The following is a 13,535-nucleotide window of genomic DNA, read 5'->3' on the forward strand; positions in this document are numbered from 1 at the left end:
ATGAATCAGTTATTAGCTTAAGTGAATTACAGTTCTAGAAATACAGGAAAACATTAATGTCGGTGGATACAAGGACTAGAAATAATAATAAATAATAATAATAATAATTTTAATATGGACTACCACTGTCAGATGACCGACAGCTATATAACTATCAACAGTAACGACTCTGATAAAAGTGACACTAAGCACCTTCATGTGGAACCATGTGCACACATCCAGGATTCTTATTGAGCATTTACTCAACCACTCACGAAACCTGTGCATCTTTCAACAATCTTGTCAGCTTAATTTACACTGAATAGTTTACAAGCTTGGAAACGTCACAACCCAGGGTTGTTATTGTTATAAACAACCTCTTGGTGCTTCAAAATTCATAACCCGTTTAATACATGTAAACAAAGCCGCCATGATTGAGGAAAGATGCACCGATTTCGTAAGGATTATTTCCTGCACGCCACATCTCAGCTGCGTCGTTAAATGGAGAATGGTAAGAGTCTGGACATCACAGGACACCATTTAAGGCTTCCTCCTCTCTCACAAATCACTCATAAAAGTATTTTGCTATTTTGCTTCAACTTATCTAAATGGACTTTCCATTCACTTGGCTGAGTGGGGCTCATACAGCCCAGGTGATTGCATTGTTTATTTCTAGGGAAGTGTGGATGATAATTTATATCTAAATGGAATTTACAGAGATGTTTCTGTATCCTGCATATGCAAGTACACATTGATTGTTTATTTTCAATATTTCAAGGGATCAAGCCGCGAAATTGTTCGCCTACCCGGAGTTCTCAAGACGTCTTTATCATCTAGGGTCACTGGGTATTGACGGATAGCTGTCAGTTGGTTTGCTGTGAGGAGTGTTGCCTCCCTGGGGGGACCGCCAGGGTCCGCCTAACAGTGTGTGTTTATGTGTCACAGGACAATAGTTTCCCACCAACATGCGACGATTTTCCCAGCAGAGGAAAATCGTCACATAGGCTTAGTGTTTTTTCAACACGGGAACGCCGAGGCACATCCGGCTCTTGTTCCGCCCTGGCTCCTAAATGAACAGGTTTACCGAGCCAAAATGAAGCGTCTGCCATCACCTCTCCTGCAGTCACCGGGAAGAGAAACCTTCCCTCAAACTGCATCTATTATGAAGCAAGAAGCCATTAAGGGGAGAGTGGGAGTAGTGAGTGTGTGTGTGTGGTGTAAGGAAATATCCATGCAGTTGGGAGTGTAGTAGCGCAGGTTGTGTTAGTGATCACGAGTCATGGGCCGGGATTTAAGAGTGGATTATGTAAGGACCTTAGGATAGTCTGTAGGGTGGCAACGCTTGGTGCTGTTGTCAGCCAGCTGAGAGTGGAAGAAAGTCGGATAAAGAGGTTTGGTTAATTTGTGAATATGGATAGTAATTGTTAGATGTAACTAATATTATATTTTGTGTAAAGAAAATTTAACAAAATAATTTACATTCAACTTTCTCTGCTCCGTTTGTAGTGTCTCTTCCAAACGGAAGTATCTCTGAGCAGAGATGCTCTGCACGACACAGCAAGCACAACGCTCTGTACGACACAGCAAGCACAACGCTCTGTACGACACAGCAAGTACAACACTCTGTACGACACAGCAAGTACAACGCTCTGTATGACACAGCAAGTACAACGCTCTGTACGACACAGCAAGTACAACGCTCTGTACGACACAGCAAGTACAACGCTCTGAACGACACAGCAAGTACAACGCTCTGTACGACACAGCAAGTACAACGCTCTGTACGACACAGCAAGCACAACGCTCTGTACGACACAGCAAGCACAACGCTCTGTACGACACAGCAAGCACAACGCTCTGTACGACACAGCAAGCACAACGCTCTGTACGACACAGCAAGCACAACGCTCTGTACGACACAGCAAGCACAACGCTCTGTACGACACAGCAAGCACAACGCTCTGTACGACACAGCAAGCACAACGCTCTGTACGACACAGCCTGCAGGTTATAGTGGACAGCTTGCACGCTTGAGGTCAGTTAAATAGATCTATTTGTCTTTAAAAAGTTGTAGAGCAGAGGCTTGAGGCTAGCCTCATCAAACTTTGCAGGATAACTGGTGATTGTTGGGGGACAGTCATAGGGGGAGAGGGGGAAGGTAGGGAAAGGCCCCCCCATGCTATCATTTGCATGAAATAACAAATAATGCTAAAGTGCAGTCTCGCTAATATATCAGGTTATTGTAATTTCTGTGTGTTTCTGAAGTTTGGGTGTAAGGTGTGGGACCACTCTGCCCTTTCACCAGAATGCTTGTGGGCTTTGATTGTTGCCGCCGGAGGCGGCTAGTTTATTGTGCACCCCATACTCATGCTGTGAGCGGTAGCGCAAAAAGCATTAAAGAGGGCACAAAAGGTCTTTTATCAGACCTTATCTTAGATTATTACATGAACAATTTCCTCTTACCTTCACACCTTATAGTTACAATGTCAGCTAGTTACAGAGAATGTTCTATTTCAAGAGCTATATATTTGCAGAAAGTTATTTTACAGTAATGATAGGTCTTATCGCTAATACATAATTGTTTGAGCAATGGAGATATTACAGTCGTAGGGAAGCTGCTGTTTATTATTAGTCTTCACAATACACTACTTGTTCCTTAATCTCATGTGTCGTTTATCTACTGGGAGCGAAATATATATACAGATAAAGGATTTCAGGTATTTAATCCTTAGTAATAAGATAGGTTGCCATATACAACTTGAATTTAGATTTATCTCTAAATGGCTCAATTTTACTACAATCCAAGATATAGTGTTCGAGTGTGTGTCCCTGTCTTTGTCCACACACTTTACACTTTACTTCATCTAGATCCCTATACAAGCCGAACTGCCAGGGATACTTGTAGCCAAGTCTTATACGAGCTGTGACTACATCTGTTAGTCTACTTATTTTGTTACTTGCCCCATACACATGTTTGACTTCACACATTTCATTGTGATGAACAATGGACCTGCTAGTTCCAGTTTACAGTGTTCTACTTTCTTCTAATTCATGCAAGAGTTCTCGTCTAATGACACTTTTAAGGGACCTATTTGATAACTCAAGATTCCGTTTAATATTGTCTTTATTTACTGCAACCTTAGCAAGGGCGTCAACTTTATCATGTTCCTGCAGGCCAATGTGATAATAATAATAATAATAATAATAATAATAATAATAATAATAATAATAATTTATTTAGGAAAAGTACATACATAGTTGCAGAGTTACAGTACAAACATTCTGTTAGATTTAAAGATAGAGGTAGTACATACAATACCTAAAGCCACTAGTACGCATAATGTTTCGGGCATAGCGAACTAGTTCGCATAGAGTTGTAAGAAGGAATCCACAACCTTTTTATATTTACCCCCCCCCCCCCCTTGTTAAGTATGCTTATATATATATATGTCTAGCTTCTGAGATAAGCACGTTGGACTGGCTTCAGTAAGGACCTCCAGACTTCATGTGATTTCATTAGAAATCCGGTTGCGTAAGCTTTACAACACAGTGGTGTTCTAGTGGTAGAGTACGCGACTGGCAATGCCGGGGTCAAAGGTTCGCATCCCGCCCAGTGGATTTTCTCATTATTATTATAAAGTGGATAGAAAACTGTTCTGGAATTACAGGTCATATTACGTCTTGGCTGAACGCCAAAACGTGTAGCTACTAGCGCAACGCCTCTTCTATATTTAGTATAGTTTCCGCTTGTACAGCATATTGCCAACGTTTTCTTTGGGTGAGGTCTGCAGCTAATTAGTTTAACACTGATGAATGCGTTTGTGGGATCAGCCCTGATTGGTCATCCCTAGCCTGAGGACAGGTTGGGCAAATGAAAACTGTATGGAACTAGTTCATAACAAATTTATATTTCATAGTTTAAAGACCACTGGGGGTACAGTTTAACATACTACGCATTCAAAATTTGTATTTTTTCATATATAAGGAAATATTATTACATACTTGAATGTGTTGAATAGTTAGTTTCCTCATAAACAAAGGCCGAATTCCATTCCATGCACTCGCCAGACCCCCTGTTTATGAATGAAAAACGGTATACACACAACCCGTCCTTAGACAAAGTTCATTCCATCCAGTAGTCGACCCCAAATACGCATTTATCAACTTTAACTTGCTGTTCGTTAAAAACAGGAGTTTTCTCACATATAAATTAATATTGTTATATATTAGCATATTGTGCATATTTAGGCACTGGTTAGGTTAGGTGTTTAGGTTCTGTTGGCGATTATTTGTATTTGTAGTACGTGGGTGAAGCATTTACAGTGTTGTGGTTCGAACAAAATTCGTCAGTGAAGCACTTGTTCCGGAAGTGTTCGAACGTCATCAGTTGTGAGTCGTGTGTAAACTGTTTTTCATTCATAAACAGCTGGGGTTTGGCGGGTGGATGGAATCACTTTTGAGTTTGTTTGGAGGACGGGCTGGTTAATGAGTGAAAAACGGTTTACACACGACTCACAACTGATGACGTTCGAACACTTCCGGAACAAGTGCTTCACTGACGAATTTTGTTCGAACCACAACGCTGTAAATGCTTCACCCACGTACTTCAAATACAAATAATCGCCAACAGAACCTAAACACCTAACCTAACCAGTGCCTAAATATGCACAATATGCTAATATATAACAATATTAATTTATATGTGAGAAAACTCCTGTTTTTAATGAACAGCAAGTTAAAGTTGATAAATGCGTATTTTGGGGTCGACCGGTGGATGGAATGAACTTGGTCTGAGGACAGGTTGAGTAATTGCCAACAGAAGCAGAACAGCAAACCTCTCTTTAATCTAACTATCCACAACATTATTAAATGTATTAATATTATTTAATTTTCGATACAATAGTGTTCTTGGTTACACAGTTCGCTGACATTAATACGACATTGAGATCTGTCCCAGACTGGACGAGGATATAGGATGCGAGATCAGCTGGTTTACCCCTTACAAGTATTTCAGATTGTTCAGTGTACAATGAGAGAGAAATGTACCACAGAGGATAAATGAGAGACAAGATACACGGTCCAGTTTATAATATGTAACACATCCAGGACGAACACGGTCCTGATTTATCATATAACACATCCATGCAGGACGAACAAGGTTCACTTTATAACACATACAGGACGAACAAGGTCCAGTTTATCATATATCCCATCCAGGACGAACAAGGTTCACTTTATAACACATACAGGACGAACAAGATCAAGTTTATAATATAACACATCCAGGACGATCCAGTTTATCATAAAATACATACAGGACGAACAAGGATCAGTCATTTAACACTTCCAGGACGAACGACGAGCACTTATCGGTACTTGGTGGCAGAATGTAAACAAAGTTACCACACACTTGGAAGACGCGCGGAGAATAACCAGAAGTGCAGAGATAATAACTGATACAAAAATATACGAGTCTATGTGGGTAATGTAACAGGAACAGCGGAGTGATAAGAGAGGAGAGAGAGAGAGCTGTTAAACATGGGAAGTAGAAGAGAAGGTGATGATCAAGGGAGATAAGCCAACCAACGACACTTTCACCATAATAATTTACTGAGATAATTGTGTCTAAGCGTGCGCTGTGGGACAGAGCTAAAAGACTGTGGGAGAGAGAGTTCCGGAAGCCTGTGGGAGAGTGGAGGGAGAGCACCTTAGTGCTGTTGGGGAGAGAGTTTCGGAAGCCTGTGGGAGAGTGGAGGGAGAGCACCTTAGTGCTGTTGGGGAGAGAGTTCCGGAAGCCTGTGGGAGAGTGGAGGGAGAGCACCTTAGTGCTGTTGGGGAGAGAGTTCCGGAAGCCTGTGGGAGAGTGGAGGGAGAGCACCTTAGTGCTGTTGGGGAGAGAGTTCCGGAAGCCTGTGGGAGAGTGGAGGGAGAGCACCTTAGTGCTGTGGGGGAGAGAGTGAGAATGCCATGGTGCGGGAGACAAGAGCCTTGACTGAAGGAGCCACCTGATGCATTAGGCCAGCAGCAACAGCCTGGTGGGAGCTCTATCCCAGACCGGCGGCATTGATGGAGTTGATTGCGCTGCTTGATGACGTACACATCCGCTGTAGGTCGTACGACTGGCCCTACGGTAGAGAGAGAGAATGAACGGAATGACACATCTGTACACCTGTTAACGGATAAGGAAGAGGGCACACACACACCTGTCAAGAGGGAGGAGCTGTACCACATCTGGGAAACGCTTCATGCAACTCGTATTCCCTTACGAAATCTGTACATCTTCCCTCAGTCATGGCAGCTTAATAGTCTGTATTCTTAGTAAACATTTTACGAGCGTGGAAACGCTGCGTGAGGATATCTCGACCCGAGAATATTATTGTTAAAAGCAGCCTCGTGGCGCTTTAGCGCTTCAGCCGTCATGATTGAGGAAAGATGTACAGGTTTCGTTAGTAGCGGGGTAAAAGCGTCATGAGTCCCGGTCTTGAACACCTGGTAATGGAGGAAGGCGAGATTTTATATGTATTTACACCTGTCAGATGGTGGTGTGTGTGCACCCTAGCTTACATGCTGGCAATGAGAGTGAGATATCCGAGGTAGGATATCACACCAGGAAGACACGAGGAGCAGTGATGCTATTATGATCTTTTCCTGTGAGTGAACACACACGTATACCTACCAAGCAAGATAAAAATAAAACTATAAGCATGGGGGGAAGAGTCATCCACACCTACCCTAGGCAGGTGTGGAGACGACATACACCGCCAGGTTTGGGGACACGGAGCTGGAACTTACCCCGGGGCAGCCGGGTTGGGGCGGCACAGGCGGCGCCGCGCGGGTTGCTCGGTTGACTAGTGGTTGTGCAGGCAGGATACTGCAAAGAGTAACCCATTAATAATATATATATAATGTCATTAAACACAACAGTATTGTGACTAATCCAAGGATTTGTGTGTATTGAAGTAAAGGCGTAGATGTGGAACATTTGGTTGACAGAGCCCGGGTGCATGGGGGACGTGTGAGAAACCCCGGCTAGGCTTCGGGATCCTAGTGAGGGCAGTAGCACTCCAGGTTGCAAGTCTTTTTGACTACGTCGTGGTACAGTTGACTAAGGCGCATCTGGGAACATCCCGTGCATAGATTCGAACCCTCATCAAGGCCCTTGTGGATTTGTTCGTTTGATATATCACGTTATTGTGATTTCTGTGTATATATACTTTAGACTTATATTGGGGGGAGTTAACCCCCCCCCCACAAAAAAAAAATTCAAAGTACTGACCTTCCCTAAATGCAACCCATAACAGTTGACTAATTCCCGGGTGCTAAGTAACTGGTTTAGTAAGTCACTAAGATTTACTGTTAAGTAAAGTTAACAGATAATTTAAGTAAACAGTATTATTAGGTGAAAGGAAACGTACCCAACCATTTCTATATCGCCTGAGAATCGTACTGAGTGTAGGACCCGGGATCCCTGAGTGTGAGTCGAGAACGTACAGGGAGAGAGAAAGGTAAGGTAGAGATACACTAAGACTCACGTGTCGCGACACTTGGCGTTGATGTCCCTCTGGGCTCCCGCACGACAACCGACCAGTCGGGTCTCGATGACGTTGCCGGGGGTGGCGTGTGGCAGCGGGGCGCGACGACTCCTGTGGTGACTCCGCCCACTCACCAGGTCGCTCATAATGGCCTTCACTCTACAATATTAACAACACAACCATACAGGCTGGGAAGGTTATGTATTTTCCTTTGTCCTGTGTATTCTTTACAGTCCAGTTCGTGTTGGTATATGTAAACATTTATATTCTCTTTTTATCATCCTTTATATATAACAATCGTGTCACCCCTTTCAGTGTAGAGTTACAACTCCCTCAAACAATACAAAAACCTCGATAGCATACTAACCCTTTCATGAACCCTTGTAACTTTTGGCCTAAGGGAATGTTAAGAAAGTCGAGGTTGTCGACAGCCCCAGATATTGAATCCATGATGTTCGTCTTTTTTGCTATCAGATGCCCCTTCACCACGTCTATGATCGGGTGTCCCGTTGAACCGTAGGCTCTTCCCGAAGATACTTCATCCGACTCCGTTGAGTGTCGCTCGTTGCTGTACATGGAAGGCGGGCCATAGAGCTGACTGCCGTGGGGTGGAGAGATGTCAGTACCACTGTACGAAGAGACGAGGGGGTTGTGTGGCCTCGTGGAGTACCCGGGGCGGTGTCCCAGAGACGCGTTGCTGAGAGAGGGTCCTCCCAGGTAATGGTTAACGGAACTTTGTGCTCCAGATAACCCCTGAGTTCCGTGGCCATTCACAGCGTTAAGCCGTCCTTGGCCTCCGGAGACAGTTGAGAGAGGAGAGGAACCTTGTCCACCAGAGACAGATGATGGACGGGATTGACCTTGGATACCAGAGAGAGGCTGTAATCCAGCAGAGCTTGTAGTCCAACCTGAAGGACGAGGGATTCCAGTACTAGAACTTACAGTACTATATATACCAGGTCTTACAGCCGGACGACCAGCAGGTCTAGCAATTCCAGGACCAGCACTTATTGAACCAGAAACTCCAGGATCCCCACGTGCATTACTCGAGACTTTAGGACCCAAACTTGTAACATCAGAGACTCCAGAATCTACACTTGCAGGAACGGAAACTCCCGAACTCACGCCTACAGGAACAGAAACTCCAGGACTCACGCCTACAGGAACAGAAATGGCTGGAACCACACTTCCAGGAACAGAAACTCCAGAACTCACACTTCCAGGAACAGAAACTCCAGGACTCGCACTTCCAGGAACAGAAACTCCAGGACTCGCACTTCCAGAAATAGAAACTCCAGGAACAGAAACTCCAGGACTCACACTTACAGGAACAGAAACTCCCGAACTCACGCCTACAGGAACAGAAATACCTGGAACCACACTTCCAGGGACAGAAACTCCAGAACTCACACTTCCAGGAACAGAAACTCCAGGACTCGCACTTCCAGAAATAGAAACTCCAGGACCCACACCTCCAGGAACAGAAACTCCAGGACTCACACTTACTGGAACAGAAACTCCAGGACTCACACTTACTGGAACAGAAACTCCAGGACTCACACTTACAGGAACAGAAACTCCAGGACTCACACCTCCTGGAACAGAAACTCCAGGACTCACACCTCCTGGAACAGAAACTCCATGACTCACATCTCCTGGAACAGAAACTCCAGGACTCACACCTCCTGGAACAGAAACTCCAGGACTCACACCTCCTGGAACAGAAACTCCAGAACTCACACTTACTGGAACAGAAACTCCAGAACTCACACTTCCAGGAACAGAAACATCAGGACTCACACCTCCTGGAACAGAAACTCCAGGACTCACACCTGGAACAGAAACTCCAGGACTCACACCTGGAACAGAAACTCCAGGACTCACACCTCCTGGAACAGAAACTCCAGGACTCACACCTGGAACAGAAACTCCAGGACTCACACCTGGAACAGAAACTCCAGGACTCACACCTGGAACAGAAACTCCAGGACTCACACCTACGAGAACAGAAACTCCAGGACTCACACCTGGAACAAAAACTCCAGGACTCACACCTGGAACAGAAACTCCAGGACTCACACCTGGAACAGAAACTCCAGGACTCACACCTCCTGGAACAGAAACTCCAGGACTCACACCTGGAACAAAAACTCCAGGACTCACACCTCCTGGAACAGAAACTCCAGAACTCACACTTACTGGACCAGAAACTCCAGAACTCACACTTCCAGGAACAGAAGCTCCAGGACTCACACCTCCAGGAACAGAAACTCCAGGACTCACGCCTCCTGGAACAGAAACTCCAGGACTCACGCCTCCTGGAACAGAAACTCCAGAACTCACACTTACTGGACCAGAAACTCCAGGACTCACACTTACTGGACCAGAAACTCCAGAACCCACACTTCCAGGACCAGAAACCCCAGAACTCACACTTCCAGGAACAGAAACTCCAGGACTCACGCCTCCTGGAACAGAAACTCCAGGACTCGCACTTCCAGGAACAGAAACATCAGGACTCACACCTCCTGGAACAGAAACTCCAGGACTCACACCTCCAGAAACAGAAGCTCCAGGAACAGAAGCTCCAGGACTCACACCTCCAGGAACAGAAGCTCCAGGACTCACACCTCCAGGAACAGAAGCTCCAGGACTCACACCTCCAGGAACAGAAGCTCCAGGACTCACACCTCCAGGAACAGAAGCTCCAGGACTCACACCTCCTGGACCAGAAACTCCAGGACTCACACCTCCTGGTCCAGAAACTCCAGGACTCACACCTGGACCAGAAACTCCAGGACTTACTCCTCCAGGACTGGAGACTTCAGAAACAACACCTTCAGATCTGAGAGTTCCAGGTGAACCAGGTACAGGAATGGGAGCAGTCGTTTCTCTGGGGATGGGAGGTCCGTAGATCTCGTTGATAATGGCGAGGGTCTCTGGGTCGAAGACCTGGTAGCCGGCGTCCTCGAGGGTGGAACAGACGCCCTGGAGCCGGTCCAGGGCCAGGGAGTACCAGGTCGGGGCCGGACACACACCGCTCATCTGTGGGAGAGACAACACACGCCCCTGCATGAGCACCTTACCTTAAGACTACCCGAGTCTTCAGACATTTTAGTAACCTCTTCCGGTGGGGTTATAGAAGATTCTGTATAGAAGAAGATTCCTCTATACTAAATAGAATCTAATCTAATTAGATTCTAATTCAGAATCTAATTAGAATTAGAATGTAATTCAGATTCTGAAGAACTGTATAGAAGATTCATTCCTCAGAACATACAATTATATTTATCTTTAAAGGAACTGGCTACCTATATATTAACTGTAATTAGACATCTAAAACAATATTAATCTGTTAACACCACGACTGCATCCTATCTAATATTTTCTGCTTGGCGTTGCATCCTTCCCTCAGCATCTCAACAATATCGTGAGCATCTTGCGGTGATGCTGGAGCCGCCGGACACTTCTCTCCTCGCCCTCTCTCTCTGCGGCTTATGGATCCCAACCAACTACAACCTGATTTACTGATTCTTCAACCCTCAAAAGGCACAGATTCTTAAATATACTACATCGAAGTACTGTGTGCGTTTTCAAAAATAGTTAACGAATCAAATGGGAGGAAAATCGCTTGTGGCGTGTTGGAGTAATGTAGTGACACCTGTGAGTCTCCTGTTCCAGGTAACACCTGTAGCTCACCTGTGCTAGTGTGAGGAATGGGTTATATACAGTGTATAATCATTCATACCCAATACAACACAAACATTTATGTACACATTGTCTAATGCATACAGTGTTGACGATACTAAATTCAATTTGGCACCAGAAGTGCCTGTTTTAATGGAATTAGAAAATCTTTGGAAAATATATATATATATATATATATATATATATATATATATATATAATATTAAACGCTGTTTTGTCATTGTTGTAATGACACTTCTAAACGTACATGTAATGCTTGAAGATAATGCTATAACCACAAGCCCCACAAAGTCTTCATTCATTTCTTAAGTTTCAGGGAGAAATCATTCTTAATCTTCATTCGTAACCTAACTTCCTGCATACAATTACGATGTCTTCCCCTCCTCATGGAAATTCTTGTTAATATTCCTAATATTTATATTCCACTTACGTATTCAATTCTAATGGCCACGTACAGATGTGATGGTGCAGAGATCTCCACCAAGGTTCGCGACAGGCATAGTTTTCTCTGAATCAGTTCATGTGTGAAGCTTCGAGACACATTGTGTTTATTAAATTCATTATGATACACACCGTACAAAGGATAAAATGTGACCGATCCTCGTAGGACCTTAACGGACGACCCCTTACACTAGCTAGTGACACCTAAGGGGCTCACCTGTGCTAGCTGGTAGCACCTATGGCTCGCCTGTCCCACACTGTGACATATGTCACTCACCTGTCCAAGCTGGAAGCACTTGCCATCGGCGGAGGGGACGAAGGGAAGGTCGTTGGGTCCTCGGTTGAGGTTCTCACCACCACAGGGGTCAGGGAGACACTCCGGCGGGAGGCTGAAGTCGCGGAACCACAGCACCTGTGGGAGGCAGAGTCGTCAGTACCTGCTGGAGCATCATTGATAAGAAATGTGTCGTAACTGACTAGTTAGCACTGCCTGATCCCTCCACAGCACCCCGGATCCTTCCTCAGCACCCCCCTGATCCCTCCAGAGACTCACTCAGCCCCCATCCACACAACACAAGAGAACGCTATGCCCTCCACAGCACCGGAGCCTCATTCACATCACAACATTTTTCCCTTCTATAGCTGCAAAGGTTCGGCTAACGTCTAGGGTTGACTAGCCCCGAGTAGCCCCTCACCTAGCCCCCAATAGACACCCCATCTAGCCCTTACACTCACCTGACCTGCTGGACAGGTGAGGGTCTGGCCCAATATGGGCTCGCACACGTCGTCGTCGAGGTCGTCGTCGCCTTCGTAGGTACCGTCCGGACACTGGCACACGGGCGTCCCGTACGCTGTGTGGTACAGCTGACGACCCGCTGTGTAGCCGTCACACCCAAGACCAGCGTCGCAAGAGGAGGACCAGAGGAAGCAATGGTACTAAATGTTATCATCAACGTCAGTTTCATCTGCGAGATAAATTGCAACTCCTGTTCTTTGGTCGAGTTGTATTTTGCTATATTATGTATACAGGAACGACAGTGTGAGCGGCGACTCAGTGATCGCCTTGTGGCAATAGTTGACAGAGGCAACTCACTTACTCGAGGGCAAGAGTGTGGCAATTATGGCAAGTGTGGCAACCAGCAGAGATAAAAAGTTTATAAATTACTGTTTAACTATGAAAAGTTTTAAGAAGGCCGGACTATTCCCGGTATACTTGTTATTGTGGGAGTATATGGCTTACGCAGGGCTTATATAAGCAATTCATATAAGCAAATGAATTGCATGTATAAGGTGAACGTATATAAGGTGAAGCAGTTATATAAGAATTGCTCCAACAGATGAATTGCTTATATAATGAACTGCTGATAACTGCCACAATCGAATTACAAGAAATGAGTACAACTGAATTACAGGTAATGGCTACAACTGAACTACAACTGTAGCACTTACAACTACAGCTGTAGCAATCGCCTAAAGTTAATTGCTACAGCTGAACTACAGGTAATTACTACAACTACTTTATAAAACAAAGTATAAAGCCCTGCATTACGCACGAGGACAGAGGGTGAGGCTACGAGGGTCATGACACAACTGGTCGCTGAAGATGAAGATCCTGTCCGGGGCACAGAGCCTGGGGGCGCAGTAGCCTTCGTTGGTCTTCTGGTTCAGCAACACGAACTCCGTCGGCAGGCACGGCCCCTGCTTCAGCAGTGGATGACACGCCCCTCCGGCCATCTTCACCTCGTCCCTAGGGCAAGAGTCGATCAGCTGGTCGGCACCTGGCCCAACCAACGATACATAATACACATTATTTGAGAATTGTTCAATTATCATTGGTCAAAACACACAAATTGAACCAAGAGTCACAAGAACTTA

At 45.1% G+C, this 13,535-nt stretch overlaps 1 protein-coding gene across 1 annotated transcript in view; it reads right to left on the reverse strand.

Moving 5' to 3' along the window:
* LOC123754540 (uncharacterized) overlaps positions 1-13,535 on the reverse strand; it is a 69,772-nt gene that overhangs the window by 17,180 nt on the left and 39,057 nt on the right. Inside the window, exons 4-10 of the mRNA XM_069326754.1 lie at positions 13,214-13,438; positions 12,396-12,535; positions 11,938-12,072; positions 7,879-10,556; positions 7,512-7,670; positions 6,772-6,850; positions 6,035-6,104 (exon numbers count right to left, since the gene is read on the reverse strand). Coding sequence (XP_069182855.1) covers positions 6,035-6,104; positions 6,772-6,850; positions 7,512-7,670; positions 7,879-10,556; positions 11,938-12,072; positions 12,396-12,535; positions 13,214-13,438 — 3,486 coding nt within the window. The remainder of the gene's footprint in view (positions 1-6,034; positions 6,105-6,771; positions 6,851-7,511; positions 7,671-7,878; positions 10,557-11,937; positions 12,073-12,395; positions 12,536-13,213; positions 13,439-13,535) is intronic.

Source organism: Procambarus clarkii, chromosome 18 (genome assembly GCF_040958095.1).
Source record: "Procambarus clarkii isolate CNS0578487 chromosome 18, FALCON_Pclarkii_2.0, whole genome shotgun sequence".
Classification (NCBI taxonomy): domain Eukaryota; kingdom Metazoa; phylum Arthropoda; class Malacostraca; order Decapoda; family Cambaridae; genus Procambarus; species Procambarus clarkii.